The sequence below is a fragment of the Amia ocellicauda genome, chromosome 21 (assembly GCF_036373705.1).
Source record: "Amia ocellicauda isolate fAmiCal2 chromosome 21, fAmiCal2.hap1, whole genome shotgun sequence".
Classification (NCBI taxonomy): domain Eukaryota; kingdom Metazoa; phylum Chordata; class Actinopteri; order Amiiformes; family Amiidae; genus Amia; species Amia ocellicauda.
The window spans coordinates 16,177,927-16,198,802 of NC_089870.1; the positions used below are offsets into that span (position 1 = coordinate 16,177,927).

The 20,876-nt window shown below is 41.4% G+C and overlaps 2 protein-coding genes across 2 annotated transcripts; both read right to left on the reverse strand.

Moving 5' to 3' along the window:
• Positions 1-273: 273 nt before the first annotated feature.
• Positions 274-4,008, reverse strand: LOC136717432 (olfactomedin-4-like). Its single transcript, XM_066695053.1, has 6 exons — positions 3,931-4,008; positions 3,670-3,688; positions 2,963-3,093; positions 2,447-2,659; positions 1,990-2,134; positions 274-1,181 (listed from the first exon to the last, which is right to left on the reverse strand). The coding sequence occupies exons 1-6, from the start codon at positions 4,006-4,008 to the stop codon at positions 388-390; spliced, it is 1,380 nt and encodes a 459-aa protein (XP_066551150.1). The 3' UTR covers positions 274-387.
• Positions 4,009-16,385: 12,377 nt separating this feature from the next.
• On the reverse strand, positions 16,386-20,231 carry LOC136717433 (olfactomedin-4). Its single transcript, XM_066695054.1, has 5 exons — positions 20,013-20,231; positions 18,521-18,688; positions 18,126-18,338; positions 17,702-17,846; positions 16,386-17,304 (listed from the first exon to the last, which is right to left on the reverse strand). Exons 1-5 carry the CDS (start codon positions 20,229-20,231, stop codon positions 16,499-16,501), a joined length of 1,551 nt encoding a protein of 516 aa, XP_066551151.1. The 3' UTR covers positions 16,386-16,498.
• Between the last annotated feature and the right edge of the window lie 645 nt (positions 20,232-20,876).

Genomic DNA, 20,876 nt, shown 5'->3' on the forward strand with positions numbered 1-20,876 from the left:
TAAGTATGAAGGCAAAAAGACGCACGTACTGTATGAAAAACCTTCGGAGGAGAAGTCGGCACATGTTCTTATCGGACTGATTCACATAGCAGACATTCAAAAGCATCCATCTGTCTATCCATCTATTTTCCCATTTACCTGTCTGTCTACACATTTTTTAAACACACTGACAATTTGTAATGCTTGAAATTTGTATTTATTGCTGTGAGGAAAATCTGTGACAATTATATGCATAGTTTGTTACACAACCATACAAAGGTGTTTACCCATTTCTTCATCATTATATAGATGCAATAGTTGTTAAAATATGCCCCTTTTGAATTTTCACATTCAGACGTTTTTAGCAAGACAGGCCTCCTAAAAGCTATTTTCATCTCATATGTGCTGCTATATCATTTCGAATTTTACATTGTAATAGATGTAGTAGCCTTTGCTATACATGTAAAGCCTCTGATCCGCAGGGTTGTAATCAAGGTACACAAATACTTCATATTGCTTATTGAAAGGAATGCTTATATAACTCTCCTTACCTGTCTTAGTATCAAATTTATAGAATACCTCCTCAGTGTAAAGATTCATTTGTCTCGTGGCATACAGAACACCACACACCATGAAAGCATTACTAACGCTCCGCCTAAATACATTTGTCACCCAGGTCTGCTGTGCTGAAAAACCATCTACATTCATTTTGGATAGGACCATGTTACCCTTACTGGCTTCTGTTGCATAAATGACCCACAGCCCGTTTTCATCGGCTGCAAAGTCAAAATCCTGGTACGTGGCAGAACTGTAGGAGAACCTGTTGTTCCAGGCAGCATCAGGGAACACTCTGGTCTCGACCTCAAACGTCGTTGCATTCATTCTGCACAGATTTCCAGTATTATAGCAGTTATAATAGTAGTAATTCCCATGCATTATGTTATTAATGCCATTCCCCTTCAGGGTATTATCAAAATATTTAAATTGATTTCTTAAGAGCAGGTTGGTGTAGTCTGAGTACAGGTACAGGTTGTAGGTGTAGGGGGTAGTATACCCTGAATACCAGTACATCTCCTCAAAGCCCGGCTTTGGCTTTGAATCTTTCCCCCAACCTCCATGAAGGTATCCCTCATTGATATGTGCATTTAGCTGGACTATATATGGCTTGCTGATGTTAGAAATGCCTGCGTGATTACAGAATCCTGCAATGGAGAAAACATATAAAATATAATTAATCTCAACACAACTGCATTTCCAGTGAGAATAAATATAAATAGCATAGGCAAATGTTTATAACAATGGTAGTTATTCTGACGTTTAAAGAGATTATAAGATATTGTTGGTAATGTTTTTAGGCCTTTATCGAATACATTGTGTCCCTGGTTTTCAGGTTCATTGTTCCAAATTCCAAATTATTGATCAACCGCACAATGACAGAGAAAAAAATCTAGAATTGTTGTCAGGGCTTCATGGCAGGGCTCCAGACTAATATTTTCAACTGGTGCCACTGACTTTTTTTTGTTTGTTTCACCAGCACCGTATATTTGTTTTTGGCCACAGAGAAGGACGGGGTCAATCCCAAATACATGAGTAAATTAAATAAAAATTACAAAAGCAAGGAGAAACACACGCCAATTTCCAAAAACTCGCATTTCAAGTGCAAATGCTACTGAGATAATCATATGTATATATCCTTAACAACTGCATTAAAAAAGTGCAAGATAACTGGTCAGTTTATTGTGGGTTTCAAGGTAAAGTAAGTTGTAAGTTATCATTAAAATTAGGATAAAATCATGAAAAGTGTATTTGTTTTTCTAGCTTGCACTGATGCGACCAACATTTAATTTGGTTGATTCTTATCAGTTTACTCAGAATGGAGGTGCACTTGTATGCTACTGGTAATGGAAGCATTCTTACATCATGTGTCTGTGCTGTATTTATGCATAAATGAAACCACGGTAGCAATTAAAGGCCACTTGTTCTTTGGAACAACTATTATGAAGTCATTACCAATATTAGGTTTGGAAGACTCTTCATGCCACTTCTGGCACTCCTCCAGTTTCTTCTGCAGTTTAGTGAACTCATGCTGCATCACCAGCAGGTTGTTCTTGTCGTATCTCTCGAGCCGGTTCACCACTAATGTCATGTTCCTGATCTAAGGAATCAACAAGCAATAACAATTTTGAGTTTCAGGGGTTAAATTATTTGGTAATCTGATGTAATTTAGCTGAATTTGGAAGAGCTCTTAATTATAATGATTGATGCTGATGTGGCTGAAGAATGTACATGGCGCTACATAATATCAGTATTAATATAAATAATAATAATAGTAATTAAAACAAAGTCCGACAGTCCAGGGGTTTCTCGTGGATGCAGGCATGAAACTATATGCTGTGAATATCAAGTTGTATTGTAGGTAATTCACACACATTTACCTATATACGGATATCAATTGTTTTTTTCTTACCTCTACATACAAGGTGTCAAATATAGGTGAGGAAGAATTAACAGATTGTTTCAACTGGGTGATCAGTGTCATCATCTGCTGCAGCTCAATTCTCAGCAGCTCAAACTCCAGCTCTGTGTGCTGGGCAGCTTGGCCCTGCATTATCTCCACACGCATCGCCAGTTGCGCCATCTTCTGGGCGTAGATGACTAGTTTGCTTTTATGTAGTTCGAGCTGCAGAAACACAGTGAAAAAGTGATCACCTCACTACACAGAGTGCCTCTGCTCTGCTTTGATATCAACCCCCATCACAAAGGAATTAGGGTTAGGGGACAACAAAGGTATTATGGTAGCAAAAACATAAACCATCATAAACACACTTGCATAATTGCATGATCATCATTACCTGATATAAGTATGATTTGTAAAACAAATATGCACATATTTTATTCTGTAGCTTTTTTCATACTTTTGGAAGTTATACATGATGTTTTGAGTGCTGGTAAGTTTAAGGTATGGATATTAACAGTTTTATACCTTGCTCAATCCCAGCTCCACTTTCTGGCTAAGCTCCATTGATGTTTTTTGCAGGAGTTCCACTTTGTCACCTGGAAAACTAGTGTCTGGCAGGAACACTTTACAGACACACTGTCCGTTCTCGTCCGCACCTGCAGTCACATTGCCAGAGCCCCAGTGGTCTATGGGCTGGAAATGGTGTGTGGTTATACAGGGTTGAGCACGAGCATCACTTGTATGTGACCAGTAGCTTTATAAGATTAAGATTAATTTTCACAGTATCGTTACAGATTTTAACATACTATGACAGATTTTTAATTACTTAATTCAAAACATGAATACTTAAACATTCATTTAGAATTACTTAATTGCAGGACATCTCGTTGCTGCCAAAATGGCCAGAGCATTTATAAAAAAAGAGATATGTTTATCTCCATTATTAAAACATTTAAAAACTCAAAGATTCCTGTACATTCCTCTCCAAACCGGAACAAAATTTACTGAGACAGTTTTTTATTTTTTATTTTATCCCCACTTTTAATGGAAAGGTCATTTAATGGATTAATCAGGTTACTCATTGTAATATGAATTTATGTGGAGGGTCATGACATGTAATCCTCTGCCTCTGCTTACAGAAATAACTGAATATATGTAAGTTGTAACAAGGAGTTACTCTAGTACAGTTTAAAATTAAAATTAAAAATGAACATCTGAAAGCAGTTTCTCACCTCCCAGGCCAGTGTAGATCTGAGGAGAGCAAACAGGAACAGAGCAGGAACCATTGTTCTGCAGTGTTGTCCTTCCAGCACTTGTGTTTTGGTGTCTGGATACAGGGGCTTTTAAAGCCCGCCTTATCTTGGGTTATATCAACATCCTGTAGTTCTCTGTTTGAGGTCTTAAGGCATTGACAAAAGCAACATCTTTATTATTTTCATTATTGTGCTAGTGAAATTGAGATGATTTGCAAACAATAGGATTCATTCAGCTACCTTGGCTTGCTCTTGGAAGGGTGATTGCAGTTTGCTGGAGGGAGGAGTAGCATTGGCTACCTGGCAGGATGAATACATTCCCATCAGAAGGCACGGTATCCTATTGCTTTATTCTGAGCTAATGGTCATTATTAGGTGTGTTTACACTGCCATTTCTGAGTGGATCAAATGCATCGGAACATTTGATCCTGCTCAGTGGTGTCATGTTTACACTGCTATTGGATCAGGATCAACTTTGAGCTGCCACAGGGGTCCTCACATACACTTGCCTTTGTTCGCAACTTAAGCATTTTAAATAAAAATACAAGTATATACTTTTGCTACTATATAATAACAAGCCATCTAGTGTTAATTTTAACAATGTTTTATTTAAAATAAGGGAAGTTGGGAAAGGGTATGCTCCAGTTACATGTCTGCTGCCTGCTTTGTGTGACCTTCACTAGGAGGCGACAACTCACGACTATGCCACCCCAAGTTATTGAGCTGCGGGACTCCCCAGTATTGCCCCACACCAGGATTGCTTTATCTCTGCACACCAACACAAGCAAAAGGTAAGAAATAGCAACTGTTCATTTTTAACAGTGAATAAACAAACCACACAATAGGTATAGCTCAAGGCAAGAAGTCTAAGGCTATTACTCTGTACACAAGGAGGGGTTTACAAAATAGTATACATTAAATTTAGATATAGTTGGTTATGTCCTGAAACTCTGTCCTATCCCCTGCTCACATCCACCTGCACTGGATCCCAGTCATTCCCTGAATCACTTAGACAGCTCTGTGTTGCACCTCAGACAAACAGAAAGATCAAACTCTGCTTCCACAGGTAAACGCAGAGACCTGCGCTGCGCTGTGCACCCCCTGCTCACAGCATGCAATCCTAATGGCTTTGAATCATGGACAGGATCTCCTGAACACCAGTTGCTACTGGCTTATAAAGCCCTCTGGAGAGAGACAAGTAATTAAAAAATGTAGGGCTGATATGCGAGGCAACCAATCAGGCGGGTTTCCAGTCCCTGGCAGTGCGGACTGTGGGCGAATCACCACAACCCCATGTGCAAACATAATTATATCATTAGTGCAAACGCAATAAAAATATTATTTATTATTCAATAAAACTGATCAATTAAAGGAAGACTCACAGTGAATATAAGACTATTAGTAAATACCTAATAAATACCTCATACTTTAAAAGGAACACACAGTGCAAAAAAATCATGTTTTAAGAGACCCTGAGTTGTATCCTCTGTGACACCAACACCACCGCACTAGCACATAAGTCCAAACTTAATTATATGTGTATATTACATTAGTCCTTCAGAACGCAGAGCTTTATCTCATTACAAATTATCCTAACAAGTAAAACCAACACACTTGCATTATAAAAATACAATTATATATTTTTGCTAACATAAAATTGCAAGCCATTTAGTGTTCATTTTGACAATATTTTACTCATAATACAGGAAGTAGGGAAGTGTTCCCTTATCTGCTCCACTGAGGTGAAGGGTGTTTTTCTGCCCCCTGCCTCTAAAACAAACACCGCCACAGTGCATGCCGGAGCTGGTCGAGCGTTTAGACTGCTGGGATCAAACGCTACTGAGACCGGATATTGGCAACAATGTAGCAAGAGAAAGAAGCGGGCAGAGAGATCAGGCAAGGATGCCAAGAACAGCCTTATTATAAAGATATTTGATGCTGTAAGTTAGACAGTAGACAGTTTTATGGTTTTAAACACGTTTGAACAGTGAATTGAAAACAATACAAAGTTGCTCGGACTCGATACAAAAAGTCAAAGGCATTTATGCACAAAGAGTATACAAAGATCGGTTTATAATTAAGTCATTTCTATGTTACCTTTAAGCAGGCTAAGCAGAATATATTTCTTTAGAGATGACAGTTCCCAGGCTAATATAGATAAGGGAAAAGACACTTAAGTCACACAGTTTGATATTGTCTCCCAGATGCACATATTAATTCAAACAGATGTCAAGAGACCTTCTGGCCTGACCCTAATCTTCACCTATCTGCCTTAAGTACACATGCAGTTAAGCCTTTCAAGAGAGAAATTTGAACTTTCCTTCCACATTTGAAAAGAAAGAGATACATTGATAAAAGAAAACAGTGTTTTTCAGAAACAATGAAGTAATTGTAAAAAGAGGTTACTTAGGTTACTTGTTAAACTGAAAACAGACATAGATGCTTGTTATATTAATAAAGATACTTACCGGTTACCTTTAAATCATTTGTATGTCATCTGAAATTGTGACCTATTATACAGCCAACATTGGTTGTATTGTAACTGTAATTAGAACCTGTGGCTGAATACCCTGTTTTTAACATACAGGTCGAGGTATTTTTAGGAGATGGCACTTTTCCAGACAGGGAATGGCGAGTCACCCAGCATCTACATTGTTTAATTGCATGCAGAAGATTTAATCCATAACTGGACCCACTGGAACAACACCTTCAAGACTTCAGGTCAGGTTCTCCTCTCGCCACCAGAGGGTCATCATCACCCGAATTCTAGTCCTGTCTCTGGCAGCACAGTCCATAATCCCATGTGCATTGAGTTGAATTGTCACTCTTCCCTCCCATTGGTCCAGCACTCCACTGCTCTGTTATCTGCTCCCTCAGTCCTGTGTATTTATATCCCTCTGTTCCCTCATTTATTGTGAATTTATTGTTTGCTGATCGAATGCACTTTTGCCTGCCTTTTGGAAAATGTCTATTGGAGTTCCCTTTTAACCTTGATAGCATGCTTAAAATTCCTCTCATATCCCTTTGACCTGTTTCTTAACACCCCTTCCCAGACCAGCATTAGTCCCGCACATGACAGAAGACTTCACCAGTACTATGGACCCAGCGGTCACTCACACTGCGTTGTCCTTACAGGGTGCTCTCCTGAGAGAGAATGAAGAGCAGGACCGGCCTGACGTACAGGTGAACTAGGCGGTTGCCTAGGGCCCCAGAATATCAAAGGGCCCCTAAAATATGACATAAATAATATTTAAAAAAAAAAAAAAATCCAACCGAGCGCTTTTGCACAGCGTACATGAACTAGTGGGGAGGGGCAGCTGAGGCGTAATGCATAAGACACTCCTTTGCCCTTTGCATGGCTGCGGGTAAACAGCAGCTCGTCTCCAGTGCAATAAACTAAGACCCGAGAGGGAGAACAACCGTTTTGTGTATTCCAAGTAGTGGGACTTTAAACAGTCATAACTTTGTGAGCAATTAACTATTATATATAAAGCAATAATCCACCTCAATCAGATTAAGTAATAATCTTTTTTTTTTATGTTGGTGATGTGGTATCATCACTTTGATAGCTAGGCTACTGCAGTTGCCATCCAAATGATGATAATGATTAGTAGTTAACTACTACAGTAGACAGTTGTCAGCTAATTAATTTTTAAAGTATTGTATTTAAAAAGAAATACATTTTGTGTTTTAATGTGCACCGTGTAATATAGTATTTTCAGTACTGAGTATTTATGGTGTGGGTATTTTTTTTTAACTTAAAGTCTTTATTAGTCTTTATTAATGTGCACAGTGTACAATTTAAATTTGTATGTATTACTAAATCTATTTCAGTGTACATTAAAGTGCAATACATGTTCTGTGGTGTGCACTATTTAAATGTTTGTGTCTCTCTTAGTTTCACCTAAACATTTTCTCTCCGACATAAAGATGGGCACCACCTACCACTCTCCCTGTGGTGGCTATTGCGGATACTCCTGTCACTGAAGTCAGACCTGTCAGACTTTCCATCCCAGATAAATATGGTGGCTCTCCGGACCATTGTGATGTTTTTACTTCAATGTTCACTGTATTTTGCCCATCTACCCACTTCCTTCCCCAATGATGAGGCTAAGATAGCTTTTCTCATTTCCCTACTTACTGGGGAAGCTCTTCAGTGGGCAGCAGCTGGTCTGGCTGGTCTGGTCCCAGCAGGTGGAGCTCACCCGGTCCCTGACAACCTTTCTCATCCATTTCAGCTTGTCATGTGACTGGACAACCTGCTCAGAGCCAGAAAATGCCAATCCCCACAGTCAAGTCCTGCACCCGTATCCAAATTCCTGCCACTCAGCCACACTCGACTTTCACCTGAAGAACGGCAAAGGAGGCTAATGCATCGCCTGTGTCTGCACTGTGGCCAGCCCGGACACATCCGGGTGGTCTGCCAAGCTAGCCCCAGAGCTCTCTCTGTTCCCACTGACGTCAGCATCACTCCTGATCAGTGCCCTCTCCTGTCTCATTCCCAATGTTCCATTTCGTTGACACTTAAATGGGGCACCAAAACAATCAATGTTTCTCCATTAATAGACTCAGGTTCAGCTGGCAATTTCATCAATAGAGCTACTGTAAAGCGCTTAGGCATTCCCCTTATTCTTTGTAATCCACCCCTGTGCATTCGGGCAATCAATGACCAACCCATTGGCTCAAGTCTCATCACCCTACGGACAGTGCCGATTGTTCTGAAACTCGGCTTACTTTACACGAAACAGCTCTCTTTAAAGGTCATAGACTCCCCCGGGACGAACTTATTCTTGGTTTTCCCTGGCTTTCTTACCATGACCCAGTTATCTCTTGGCAAACCAATGAGCTGATATCTTGGGGAAAGCAACGTTTCTCCCACTGTCTCTCTCTCCCTTGTCATGCCACTCACATCGAGAGCCCTGCCCTCTCAGAGGCTTCCGGGATTCCTCTGGAATATCAAGATCTTGTTGCTGTTTTCAGTAAATCTAATTCCACCTGTCTACTTCCTCACTGCCCCTGGGACTGTGCCATTGACATCCTGCCAGGAACTACACCTCCCAGAGGACGTATCTATCCATTCTCTCTCCCCAAATCCAAGCCATGGAAGCATTGGAGCTCAGAATTGTTAATCTCTCTACCTCCCCTGTGGCTGTTAGCTTTTTCTTTATAGAGAAAAAAGATGCAGGGACTGAGACCCTGCATAGACTACAGGGGTCTCAATGACATGACCATGAAATATTGATATGCCTTGCCATTGGTACCAGCCACTCTAGAACAAGTTCAGGGAGCTCGCTTCTTTACAAAACTGGATTTACACAACGCTTATAACCTGATTTGCAGACATGAAGTAGGCGAGTGGAAAACAGCTTTCAATACTAGTAGTGGCCACTATTTGTACTTGGTAATGCCCTACCTATGTGCCAAGGGAGGGAGATAGCCCCAGGGACATGGGGTGGGATGACTCTACTTTGTGCACAGCTTTTTGCCAAGTGGTTGTTAATGGGCAGTCAGTGTGTGCACTCTTAGACACTGGAAGCTCAGTGTCTCTCTCATAAAAAAAAAATGTCATGTGCCAGACAGCAGTATGGATTATGCGAGAACTACTCTCATTCAATGTGTACATGGGGATCAGAAGGTATAACCCACTGCAGAGGTAACAGTAATGCTCAATGAACAGTTATACTTGTTGAATGTTGGGGTGGTTGAGGGTTTACCTGCTGACATGCTTTTGGGGAAGGACTTGCCAGTGTGCCGTGAACTGCTGCAAAAACCTAAGGTTGAGGACTCTCCAAAAGTTAATGTTGCATGTCCTGTGCTTACCCGTGCCCAAGCAAAAGCAGGTTTGCAGCCATTACCAGACTTATGTGATAGTCTGTGTACCTGGTACCCCTGTTTCTGCTGTCACCACAGCAGGGCTTGAGGTCAGCGAATGGAAGGTCCCTGAAGATATTGCAGTCTTACAAGATGCAGATACGTCTTTGAAGTCATTGTTTGACAAAGCATGTGGGGGGTAGCCAAATCTGTGAAACACTGTGAGGAGGGGTTTGTTATTGAAGATGGTGTACTATATGTTAGTGCACTGAGGGAAAGAGTTTAGTTGTGCCCACCTGTTGTAGACCACTTGTTCTACACTTAGTACACAACATCCCATGGTCAGGACACCTAGCACACCAGAAAACCTACCTAAGTTCACTTTTCTTTTGGCCCTCCATGTACACTGACGTACAGTCCTACTGCACTACATGCCCTGTTTGTCAGAAAACAAGTGCTCTCCGTAGGTCCAAGAGAGCCCCGTGTACTGCCGGTAATCACCACTCCTTTCCAACACATTGATATGGACATTGTGGGACCCCTGGAGAGGACCAGCACCAGTATATCCTGGTGGTCTGTGTCTATGCTACCAGGTACCCTGAGGCATTTCCATTGCGATCCATTACTACCCCCAAAGTCATCAGTGTGCTGGTTCAGCCGTTTTCCAGGGTTGGTATCCCAGATGAGAACCTGACCGACCAGGGCACCAACTTCACGTCGCGGCTGATGAAACAACTACACCAACAGTTGGGTATCACTGCCATGAAGACAAGCCCCTACCACCCCCAAACCGATGGTCTTGTCGAACGGTTCAACCAAACCCCCAAGAACATGTTGAAGAAATTCGTCGCGGACACGGGTAAGGACTGGGACAAGTGGCTACCTTTCCTGCTTTTTGCTTACAGATAGGTGCCTCAAGCATCCACTGAGTTCTCCCCATTTGAGCTGGTGTATTGCCGGACCGCTGGATCTACTGCGGAAGAGCTGGGAGGCACCAAAATCGATCTCGTCAGAAAAGGGCATTGTGCAGTATGTGCTGCAAATGAGAGACCGCCTGGAGAAGTATCAAGAGGGAGCCAGGGTAAACCTACAGAAAGCTCAGCAGGTCCAGAAGCAGTGGTATGACCAGCATGCCCGACACCGGGAATACCAGCCTGGACAGAAGGTCCTGCTCCTCCTGCCCTCTTCCACCAATAAGCTGCTGGCAAAGTGGCAGGGGCCTTATACTCTCCTCTGTAAGATGGGTCCTCTCATCTATGAAGTCCACCATCCAGATAAGGGCAAAGAGAATTTGTACTTTTGTACTTATTTGTTGTGGAGCGCTCTGTCTGTCTGTCTGAATCCGTGTTTGTTTGTTGTCTCCGACTTCCGGGTATGGCGTCCATACAGGGTCAAACCACGCATCAGCTTCTGTGCTGACTTAATCGTGTTTTCCTCACGCCGTGCATGGGCGGTCCAACTGGGGTCAGAAGGTACCATTGGTGTTTAAGGAATGGGCACTACTGTTTGTGGTTGAGGCATAAACATGTAATGCCATGTTTTGTTGAACTCAAAATATTATACATCTGTACTATGATTAATTATTATGCCTGTTTACATATAGTTTGTACATGACTTTGTTTATTTATCGTAATTATGTAATTACGGTATCCACTCAAGTTCATAGAATGTCTTGCTGTATATGACAATGGTGGGCGGGGCTACCAGTAGAAGAAGAGCCTACAGAGCAATAGGAAGAGAGAGCTATATTGAACCTAGTTGGAGTAGGACCTCAGTTCAAGGTATTGAGGACATTCAATATTATTATTATTATTATTATTATTATTATTGTATTATTATTTACTTTGTTGTTTGTTTTACGAGTCAGGGTAGTGCCTCCCGACACAGTAAGAGCCAAATACACCTCTTGAGCTTTTCCCCATCAACACACATTGAAGCATTAATGTACGGCCTGTGTCAGGCCAACTCCTAGAATCTGCCACTCCCTGAAATAGAGAAAAGAAAGTCTCAGGATCCCTCTCATAAAATTTGGGCAAGAGACATAAATTGCCAGTCACATCATAGGGTAGGGCACCAGCCACACCCATAGGGGGCATGAAATTGCCCTCGAAATAGTCTGATAGTACCCTGATAGTTTGCCAACTCTAACCAAGTCTAGTTGTTCATGCTGTAATTTTAGTTTAGCCTGTTCTGTTTAATGTTTTAATGTCTCTAAACCCAACTCCCTCTGACTTTTTGCTTGCTCCATTTTCTTTTCTTTTCTTTTTCATGCTCTAGTTGTAACAAGCAAGCCAGTAATGACAAACCTGGGCTAGAGCCGGGGATAACAGGTACACACCCCAGACTCAACCAGACTAGCCTTTAATATTGATTCAACATTATCTTTAAGCCTTTTATCATTAATATCAATAGCATAATGTTCAGCGAGTTTCAACAATTGATCCTTTGTGTAATGCTAAAGCAGCAGATGGAACACTAATAAATTAATCAATATTCAATATATATAGGTAATATAGGTTGGGACTTACTATGGATGAAAAAGAAAGCCATGCTCTCCCCCCTATTGATCACTCCAAACCGAACAAAGAGGTAACAGCACTGAACCCACAGGACACAGCAGGAGAGACAAACACAGAGCTTCCCCAAAACCCCAAAACTCACTCATCCCTAGTCTTCGGTGACTTTGCAGTGGGTACTTATGCACTTTAGCCTGGTAGCAAGGAAGAAGGGACCAGCTTACTGGCGACCAACACCCAGACATGGATGTGCCACAGAGACATCTGCTCTAACTGCTATCACCACAAAAATGAAAATAAACTACTTTCCAATTCCCACCCCCAGGAACACGCCACTATGCCTATCAGGGGAGAAAATAAATACCCCCCAATCTCTCCTTGCTGTACACCAGACGAACAACACACTCCCCTCTCCAACAAGCACACAAACAAAACAACTTGCCTCTGCCAAACCCAAAGGTGAGTCTAACAGCATCAATAAATAAACAAATATGCTATACAAATGTGTGTTTCAAACACATAACCAACCAAAGTTAACATGTAGCTGCCAAACAATTAGCACCAACAATGCACCTGTCACAGTTGTGTAGCAGGGGTGTACAGGATCCAAGTGCGGAGCACAGGTCTAATGATCAGGCTACCAGAGTGTCAGAGGAAATTCCAAAAGGCAAAGGTACAAAAAACAAGCAAGGGTCAGAAGCATGGGAGATCTATAACTATGGTAAATGCTCAGTAATGTTGCTAAGGACAAACAAGACTTCACAATAGGTGTGGGAAACAAAGGGGGTTTATATAGGTGGATCAGAGGAGGGCAGTTGTCAGTGGATGAAGAGCTGGACCAATGAGGGACTGGGAATGCTGGAACAGGTGCGCATGGTGGTGAGGAATGGAATGTCAGGAAGGCTGTTTAAAACTCTGGGAACAGTGACCTCTGGCAGCGAACTGGGGAATTGTGAGGTGAAGGTATTACCACACACTTACAAGTAACGCAGCCGCCTATGTAACACCAAAACCAAAGTTACTAAGCTACTGGTTCCCACATGTGAGCACCAAGCAGTCACATGTACAAAGGTAACTAGAAAATTATAATACAAACGATAGCGTCAACCAAAGTAACAATGAAACTTACATACACATGCCTACAAACTATTCCAGGGAATCAAAGCCCCATACGAAGCATCCGGACGAGCCCCCATTTGTCACAACCCAGCTCACATAAAAAGGAGACACAGTAAGCAAAGCATATTTCACATGCTCAAGCAGAGTAGTGTTTATGTTGGTAATATGAAATTATAGTATTCATATGGTTTATATTATTAATACAGGTTTATATTATTCATACAAAGTACTGTATTTCATGTATATTTCAAGTATATTTTTGGTCACTTTTATATAAGTGAATTTAAGTTTAGAGAAATCTAAAACTTTGTAAATTAAAGTTTGTGAAATCTGAAATGATTTATTATTAAGACATTTGATGCTGTAAGTTAGACAGTAGACCGTTTTAAACACGGAGGTTTGTTTCTTGAAGGAAATACATTGATAAAAGAAAACAATGCTGTACAAAAGAAATAATAAAAGATAGTAATTGTAAAAAGAGGTTACTTGTTACACTGAAAACAGATATAGACGTTGTTATATTAATAAGGATACTTAACAGTTACCTTTAAATCATTTGTATGTCATCTGAAACTGTGACTATTATACAGCCAAGAGTGTATGTATTGTAACGGTAATTAGAACCTGTGGCTGAATACCCTGTTTTTAACATACAGATCAGGTTATTTTTAGGAGATGGAACTCGTGCCACCCAGTATCTACATTCTTTAATTACATGCAGAAGATTTGATCCCACACTGGACCCACTGGAACAACATGATCCAGGCTTTCCCTCTTTTATTTTTATGTATTTCAGATTCCTAAATAACTAAATGTATTAATATTAATCTATGTTTCCTTAAATTCCTTGGTCTCATTCTCTTCGCTGAGCTGGTCCAATCCTTACGAAAGCTACACTACACTACACTAATGTAGCACAACCCTCGGGTTTGTGTAGTCTGGTATGTAGGCCTGTTTATATGCTAGAGACCTTTTCACTTTAGGGACATGATTGGTTAGATTTGCTTGATCAATTTGAGGCAGCTGCTGAATTTAATTAATGGAATACATAGCAATAATTGAGGATCTTGAGGTTCTTCAAAGCCAGAGATATTTATTGGGGGCTGCCTACTGATGTTTGTACTGGTTATATAACCTTGAAGGGTGCATTTTCTAATAGCCAGAAGGAGTGGAAGGATTTATGTGTGAGTTCACAGAATTATTTGGAGGGAGAGGGGGTGTGGGTGGGAGACTATGCTGGGAAGTGTGGGAAGACTCCTAAGCTGCAGCATCAGTTTAAAGCACCCTACCTTCAGAAACTCTGATGCCCTTTATGAAGTCCACATGGGAGCTAAATTGTACATTGTACATTATAAACGACTCAAGTGTTATTTTGTTACAGGACAAGTGGCAGAGCAACACATGAACCTGGAGTGGAATTGGTCAACCTTGAGGGGGAAGTAATCCCTACTGCTTTGGTGGATTGCACAATGGCGTCACTCACTCTTACGTGGTAATATTCATGTGGGAACTCTGCTGAAAGTGGAGATTCCAGAAGGACTAGTGGAACCAGGAAGGACCTGGTTGTGTTTCCAGGAGAACCCTACTGGACTTACTTGGCATTTGGATGCACTTTGGCTGCGGTGTCTGGAGGGCCCAGCTTGTAGACAGTCCATGAGGAAACAAATCAATTACAGAGTGTTGGGTGACTACGAGCTGGCAGGCAGACTTGGGCTTCTGTGCAGATACAGGTGTGTTCAATTTGAATGAATAGATTAAAAAGCCCCGAGAGAGCAGGTAGAAGGGAGCCAAGGATGTGAGATGAGAGACCAGAGAGAAAATTCAGGAGACTGAGAGTTAAGACCAGAGATCAGAGAGACAGAGATCAGCAACAATGTAGTGAGAGAAAGAATCGGGCAGAGAGATCTGGCAAGGACACCCAGAACAGTGTTATGTACAATAATTCAAAGTGGAAACATGAATAGAAAGCACATGTTTAGAGCAGGAGTCGGAACTTGCGCTTTGAGACCTGAGTTAGTTGCCGTTCATTGCTGTGTTCAGACGGACCTTAATTTGTGTTGCTGCCCTTTGGCTGGAGCCAGACAGCGATGACGTGGATTAAGGGAAGCCTATCCTTGCTGTTCTCCTCCCACCACTTTATGAATCATGTCTCTCCGGTGTTAGGCCTACATAGGCCTACATAGGCCTACATAAACTTAATCTATAAATAATGTTCTTAACATAATGCAATGTAAATCCTGCATTAAATCACTTGCCAGTGTGAAGTAACTTTTACAAAACAAAATCTGAATATCCATATTTGCTAGTCCTTAGTCCAGCAAATGTATAACTCAAAGTTAAAACTTGAAAAATGTGACATTCAAAACGGAAGGCACGGAAGCACGGGTGGGTTCCTGTTTGCTTTGCCTCTCACATTAGGAATCCCGGGTGCACAACATGTAATATTTTATGTTTAATCTTAATTGTAAAGTACTTGTACCTAATTGTAAAGTAAATAAATGTTTGTGTGTGTGTGTGTGTGTGTGTGTGTGTGTGTGTGGGGGGGGGGGGGGGGGGGTGTTGATAACGTTTAAACTGTATTTTTGGTTTAACTGTTTACTAAATTAAACAATTTCCTAGTGAATATCATTGTGTAAAAGTGATGAAGTGTGAACCCCATGTGTAATTGTTGGAGTAAGTTGCTTAAAATTACATTAATATTATTACTTAATATTAGGAAAGACATTCAAATGAAGGCTGTCAATGACAGAAACAATGACACTGTCACACATCATCCTTACAGGTCTGGATCTCCCTGTCTTGCTGTTCCCAGATTTTATTTCTGAAGATCAAAAATCAAACAAAAACACCTTACATTCAAATCTGAGTAATAAAGAAATAAATTAAATTATATTTTTGTACACTTCAGGAGTTAATTTGATTTCTATTTGTATGTGCTGCTCATTAAATTAAGGGATTTGAAGCCAAAGGCATGATACAGCCTAGTAAGCCAGCTCAGTAAATGTAGTCCCTCTTTAAGAGCAGGGTTCATTTTCTGTAGACTTAAACCAACTGTTCCTAACTTGAATTTATATTTCCACTTATTTGTTTTATTTGGTTGCAAACATTTTGTATAATTTTCTTTTCTACTATGTAGCTCCTATTTTAATGAAGATGCTAAAATTATTTTACATTCGCTTATAAGACCCACTGTGTGTATATTAAAGTAGGTGTGTTTTTATTAGTTTGTGAGAAACAGACTCAGACAAGTTTAGATGCTTACATATTTCATTTATTCATTCAAGGAATAACACAGTTGTAATCACTGATGTGTCTTATTGTAGATATGTGAAAACAAGTCACTCTTGAGAATATATTGATATTTAAACCTGTTGCTGCAATTTTTGGAACTTAACTTTGTAATAGATATAGTAGCCTTTGCTATACATGTATAGCCTCTGATCCGCAGGGTTGTAATCAAGGTACACAAATCCTTCATATTGCTTATTGAAAGGAATGCTTATATAACTCTCCTTACCTGTCTTAGTATCAAATTTGTAGAATATCTCCTCAGTGTAAAGATTCATTTGTCTCGTGGCATACAGAACGCCACACACCATGAAAGCATTGCTCACTCTCCGCCTAAATACATTTGTCACCCAGGTCTGCTGTGCTGAAAAGGCATCTACATTCATTTTGGATAGGACCATGTTACCCTTACTGGCTTCTGTTGCATAAATGACCCACAGCCCGTTTTCATCGGCTGCAAAGTCAAAATCCTGGTACGTGGCAGAACTGTAGGAGAACCTGTTGTTCCAGGCAGCATCAGGGAACACTCTGGTCTCGACCGCAAACGTCGTTGCATTCATTCTGCACAGATTTCCAGTATTATAGCAGTTATAATAGTAGTAATTCCCATGCATTATGTCATTATTGCCATACCCCTTATGGTCGTTATCAAAATATTTAAATTGTTTTCTTAAGAGCAGGTTGGTGTAGTCTGAGTACAGGTACAGGTTGTAGGTGTAGGGGCTAGTATACCCTGAATACCAGTACATCTCCTGAAATCCAGGCTTCGGCTTTGAATCTTTTCCCCATCCTCCATAAAGGTAACTCTCACTGACATGTGCATTTAGCTGGACTATATATGGCATGCTGATGTTAGAAATGCCTCCATGATTACAGGATCCTACAATGGAGAAAACACACATATAGTATAATTTAACCCAAAGTAAAAACAGTTATGTTGAGATTATATATATTATATGCCATGTGAAAAATAATTCAGTAGATTTATATGATTAAAAAATACAGGGGGAAAAAGAGCATAGCATTTATTTTAGCAAAGGTAACTGAAAGTAGATGTTTATAGGTTTGGCTGTCAAATTTCAAATTTAAATGCACGAAAGCACACCTTACCGTACACGCAGGAAAGAGGTATAACTGGACTTTCTTTCAAAAGGACTGATATATGCTTGTATTTTATTAAGATTGATACAGTTGTGTATTTCCATACTGCAAAGGATGAGTTGTAAATGTGTAAAATGCCCAAGGGAAAACTACAGGTCCAAAAAAGAGATGGTTACCGATCTCAGGTGTGAAGGATTCATCCCGCAGCTCCTCGCACTCTATTACATCCTCCTGCAGTTCAGCGTACTTCCGACGCAATTCCAGCACCTTGTTCTTGTCATAGCTCTCCAGTTGCATCAGTGAGGTCGTCACGTTGTGGATCTACAGGAAGAGACAAAGGTGAGACGTTCTGTGCATCAGGACTTGAGTTGGGTAGATGCTGGTTTAATGTGCAGATTGAACACAACCAAAAAGAAAAACAATTAATATGTAGTGGAATTAAGTAAGATAAGGCCCAAGCATTTATGGAAGAGAGATATAATGCAAGTCTAAGAGAATATATGTGCATATTTCTACATTAAGGAAAATATACAAGTGATCAGAATGAAAGTGTTAGATCGGGACCCTTTGTGTTTTCCTCCAGGTGTGCGTTTACATTACCTCTGCTTGCAGGGTGTGAAATGTGGGTGAAGAAGTCTGGACAGATCCCCTCAGCTCAGTGATAAGTGCTTCCACCTGCTTGATCTCAATCTTCAGATTCTCCAACTCCAGCTCAGTGTGTTTTTTCGGATCCTTCTCCATCACTTCCACACGCAACGTCAGGTTCCCCAGCCTCTCAGTGTAGATGATCAGTTTGCTTTCATAGCCTTCAACCTACAGACGGGGAGAACTCAGCACCTCAGCACTTCTGTACTGACACATCGTTCTAGGTTTGTGTTCCCTCTGTTCATGTATTCAAGCTACATAAGTTCTTGACATGTATTTGATGTGTGAACTTCACCTGTTGTGAATTACCAATCACAAATAAATGTACCTGTAGGTTGTTATATTTTTACCTTGCTTGTCTCCAACTCCATTGTGCGACTAATCCGTACTGATGTCTGATCCAGCCGGTCCATTGTGTGAGTTGGGAAGGTCGTGGTAGGCAGGGACACATCGCAGAGGCACTGTCCATTATTGTCCACAGCTTCCACAAGGTTGCCAGATGTCCAGGGGCTTACTGCCTGTGAGAGTTGTGAGAACAGTGAGAGTCAGCTGCAGTGTCCTACTTTATAGATGGACACTGGCTTAAAGAAATGCAAAATTGACTTTCCTTTTTCCTATCATGTATTTAATGTGCTTTCTGTCACATAATGATAATACAATACAACTCTCTGTAGAGTTTTGTCTTATTAGTCTGCTATTAAATGTACAGATAAAGCCTAATAATGTTTTGTCATTGATAATGTTTAACCTATATATATTATTATCGATTAATATATTGTACATAAGCTTTGCAATAATTAATGCATTCATAAAAGATGTTAACATTATACATAATTTGGTGAAAGATAAATATTATCAAATATATTTTTAAAAAGCCGTTTCTCACCACCCAGGTCAGTGTAGATCTGAGAGCGAACAGGAACAGAGCAGGAGCCATTGTTCTTCAGTGCTGTCGTCCCAGCTCTTGTGTTTTGGTGTCTGGATCCAGGGGCTTTTAAAGCCCGCCTTATCTTGGGTTGTATCAACATCTTACTTTTCCCCAGATGTATTACTGCAAGGCATTGACAATAGCAACATCTTTATTATTTTCATTATTTTGGTAGTGAAATTGAGATGATTTGCAAACAATAGGATTTAGTTATCTACCTTGGCTTGCTCTTGGAAAGGGTGTTGGCAGTTTGCTGGAGGGAGGAGAAGCATTGGCTACCTGGCAGGATGAATACATTCCCATCAGGAGGCGTGATAAGAGCTGGGAAATTTCCACTGTGTCCTTTTGCTTTATTCTGAGCCAATGGTCATTGATAAAGATCATAAAAATCTTCACATATTTGTTAAAAAATATATATTCTGTAGCGATCCTGGTGGGTGTCTGTCTTAGAGACAGTATGTTTGCCAGTAGAGCAGTCTACGGGATAGGGGGGTTGTAAAAGTGTGTATGGAGGGTGGGCGGGTCAGTTCGGAGACCCTGTCTGTCTATGTGTGTGCGTGTGTATATGTGGGGTGTTGTTGAGTTGGTTTGGGGAGGGTTGTTTGTAGTTATAGGGGTATGTGGCTTCCCCCGTCTCCGGGGTGGTACAGCCGGAGAGCGGTGATTTGGGGGTGGGGGTTACAAGGTCTTTCTCATGCATTACTTCATCTGGTTCTATTCCTCACATAGTGTAATTATAGTGGACATTTTTGTTACCTTCATGTAATACCTTGCACTTGTCCACATTGAATTTCATCTGCAAGGTGTCGACCCACAACTTAATATTATCCCCTTTGAATAACCTGTGCTGCTGAGATTGTATCTGCTGAGCCACCTATTTCAGTATCATCTGCAAATTTGACAAGTTTGCTGACTATCCCAGAGTCCAGATCATTGGGCTTGGCTCCGTGCGGAACCCCGGCGAGTGTCTCTCCAGGGAGGTGGCGTTTGTCTTCCTCCCGAGCTTCACCAGCGAGGGTGCAGTCTGTCTCCCCCTCTCCGCCTCCTCGCAGGCACTCCCCCAGGAGGAGAGCGCGCTCCCCCAGACGAAGGTTCCCGAGAGCGAGGCACTCAGGAAGTGGACGGGATCGCATCTCTGAATAAGACAGTGGGGGAACTGTCGCACAGGCTGGACTCCCAGCTCCCACTCTATGGCGGCGCGACTTCCGGCGGAAGAGGACGTTCACCGTCTCCCTCAGCTGTCACTACTGCTGCTGCCCCCACCAGAAGAAGCTTTGTCACACGTTGGCTCGCACTCTGACATATCGGATCCTCCATCCTTTACAGAGGAGACCGAGGTGGCAAGTTCCGCATCGGAGCACTTTCAAGGGCCGAGTATAGAGTTTAAAGCCCTTATGAGACATGCGGCTATGGCAGTGGACATTCCTTGGTTCCCCCAGGAAGAGATTCCGAATCATCCCTCATTGATGATTACGTGGACATTGTACAATTCACGTGGAACCAGCCGGCATCTGCTCCTATGACTTCTAGACAGGCGGATGCCATGTACGCAGCGGCGGGGGTGGAAATTAAAGGACTGGGATCTTTTCCTCCGATAGGGGACTAGGTGTCCAGGCTAGTTCAAGCTAATGCTATATTAGGCAAAGAACAGCTTTGCCCTAATAATAAGATCTCTCACAGCTATGGTTGCAGCCAGATGTCATCTGTGGCTGACGCAGGCGAAGCTCCAGGACAAAGAGAAGTCCGTCCTCCTCGATACACCCTTCAGCCCGGGTCAG

Excerpts from the sequence above, each read along its gene's own strand:
- LOC136717432 (XM_066695053.1), bottom strand. The coding sequence starts at position 4,008 with ATGTATTCATCCTGCCAGGTAGCCAATGCTACTCCTCCCTCCAGCAAA. Across the intron at positions 2,660-2,962 it reads TGGAGCTGGGATTGAGCAAG|CTCGAACTACATAAAAGCAA; the intron begins GTATAAAACTGT and ends GTGTTTCTGCAG. Across the intron at positions 2,135-2,446 it reads TTGACACCTTGTATGTAGAG|ATCAGGAACATGACATTAGT; the intron begins GTAAGAAAAAAA and ends TTGATTCCTTAG.
- LOC136717433 (XM_066695054.1), bottom strand. The coding sequence starts at position 20,231 with ATGCGATCCCGTCCACTTCCTGAGTGCCTCGCTCTCGGGAACCTTCGT. Across the intron at positions 18,689-20,012 it reads ATGATCTGGACTCTGGGATA|GCAGTAAGCCCCTGGACATC; the intron begins GTCAGCAAACTT and ends CAACTCTCACAG. Across the intron at positions 17,305-17,701 it reads ATCCTTCACACCTGAGATCG|GATCCTGTAATCATGGAGGC; the intron begins GTAACCATCTCT and ends TCTCCATTGTAG.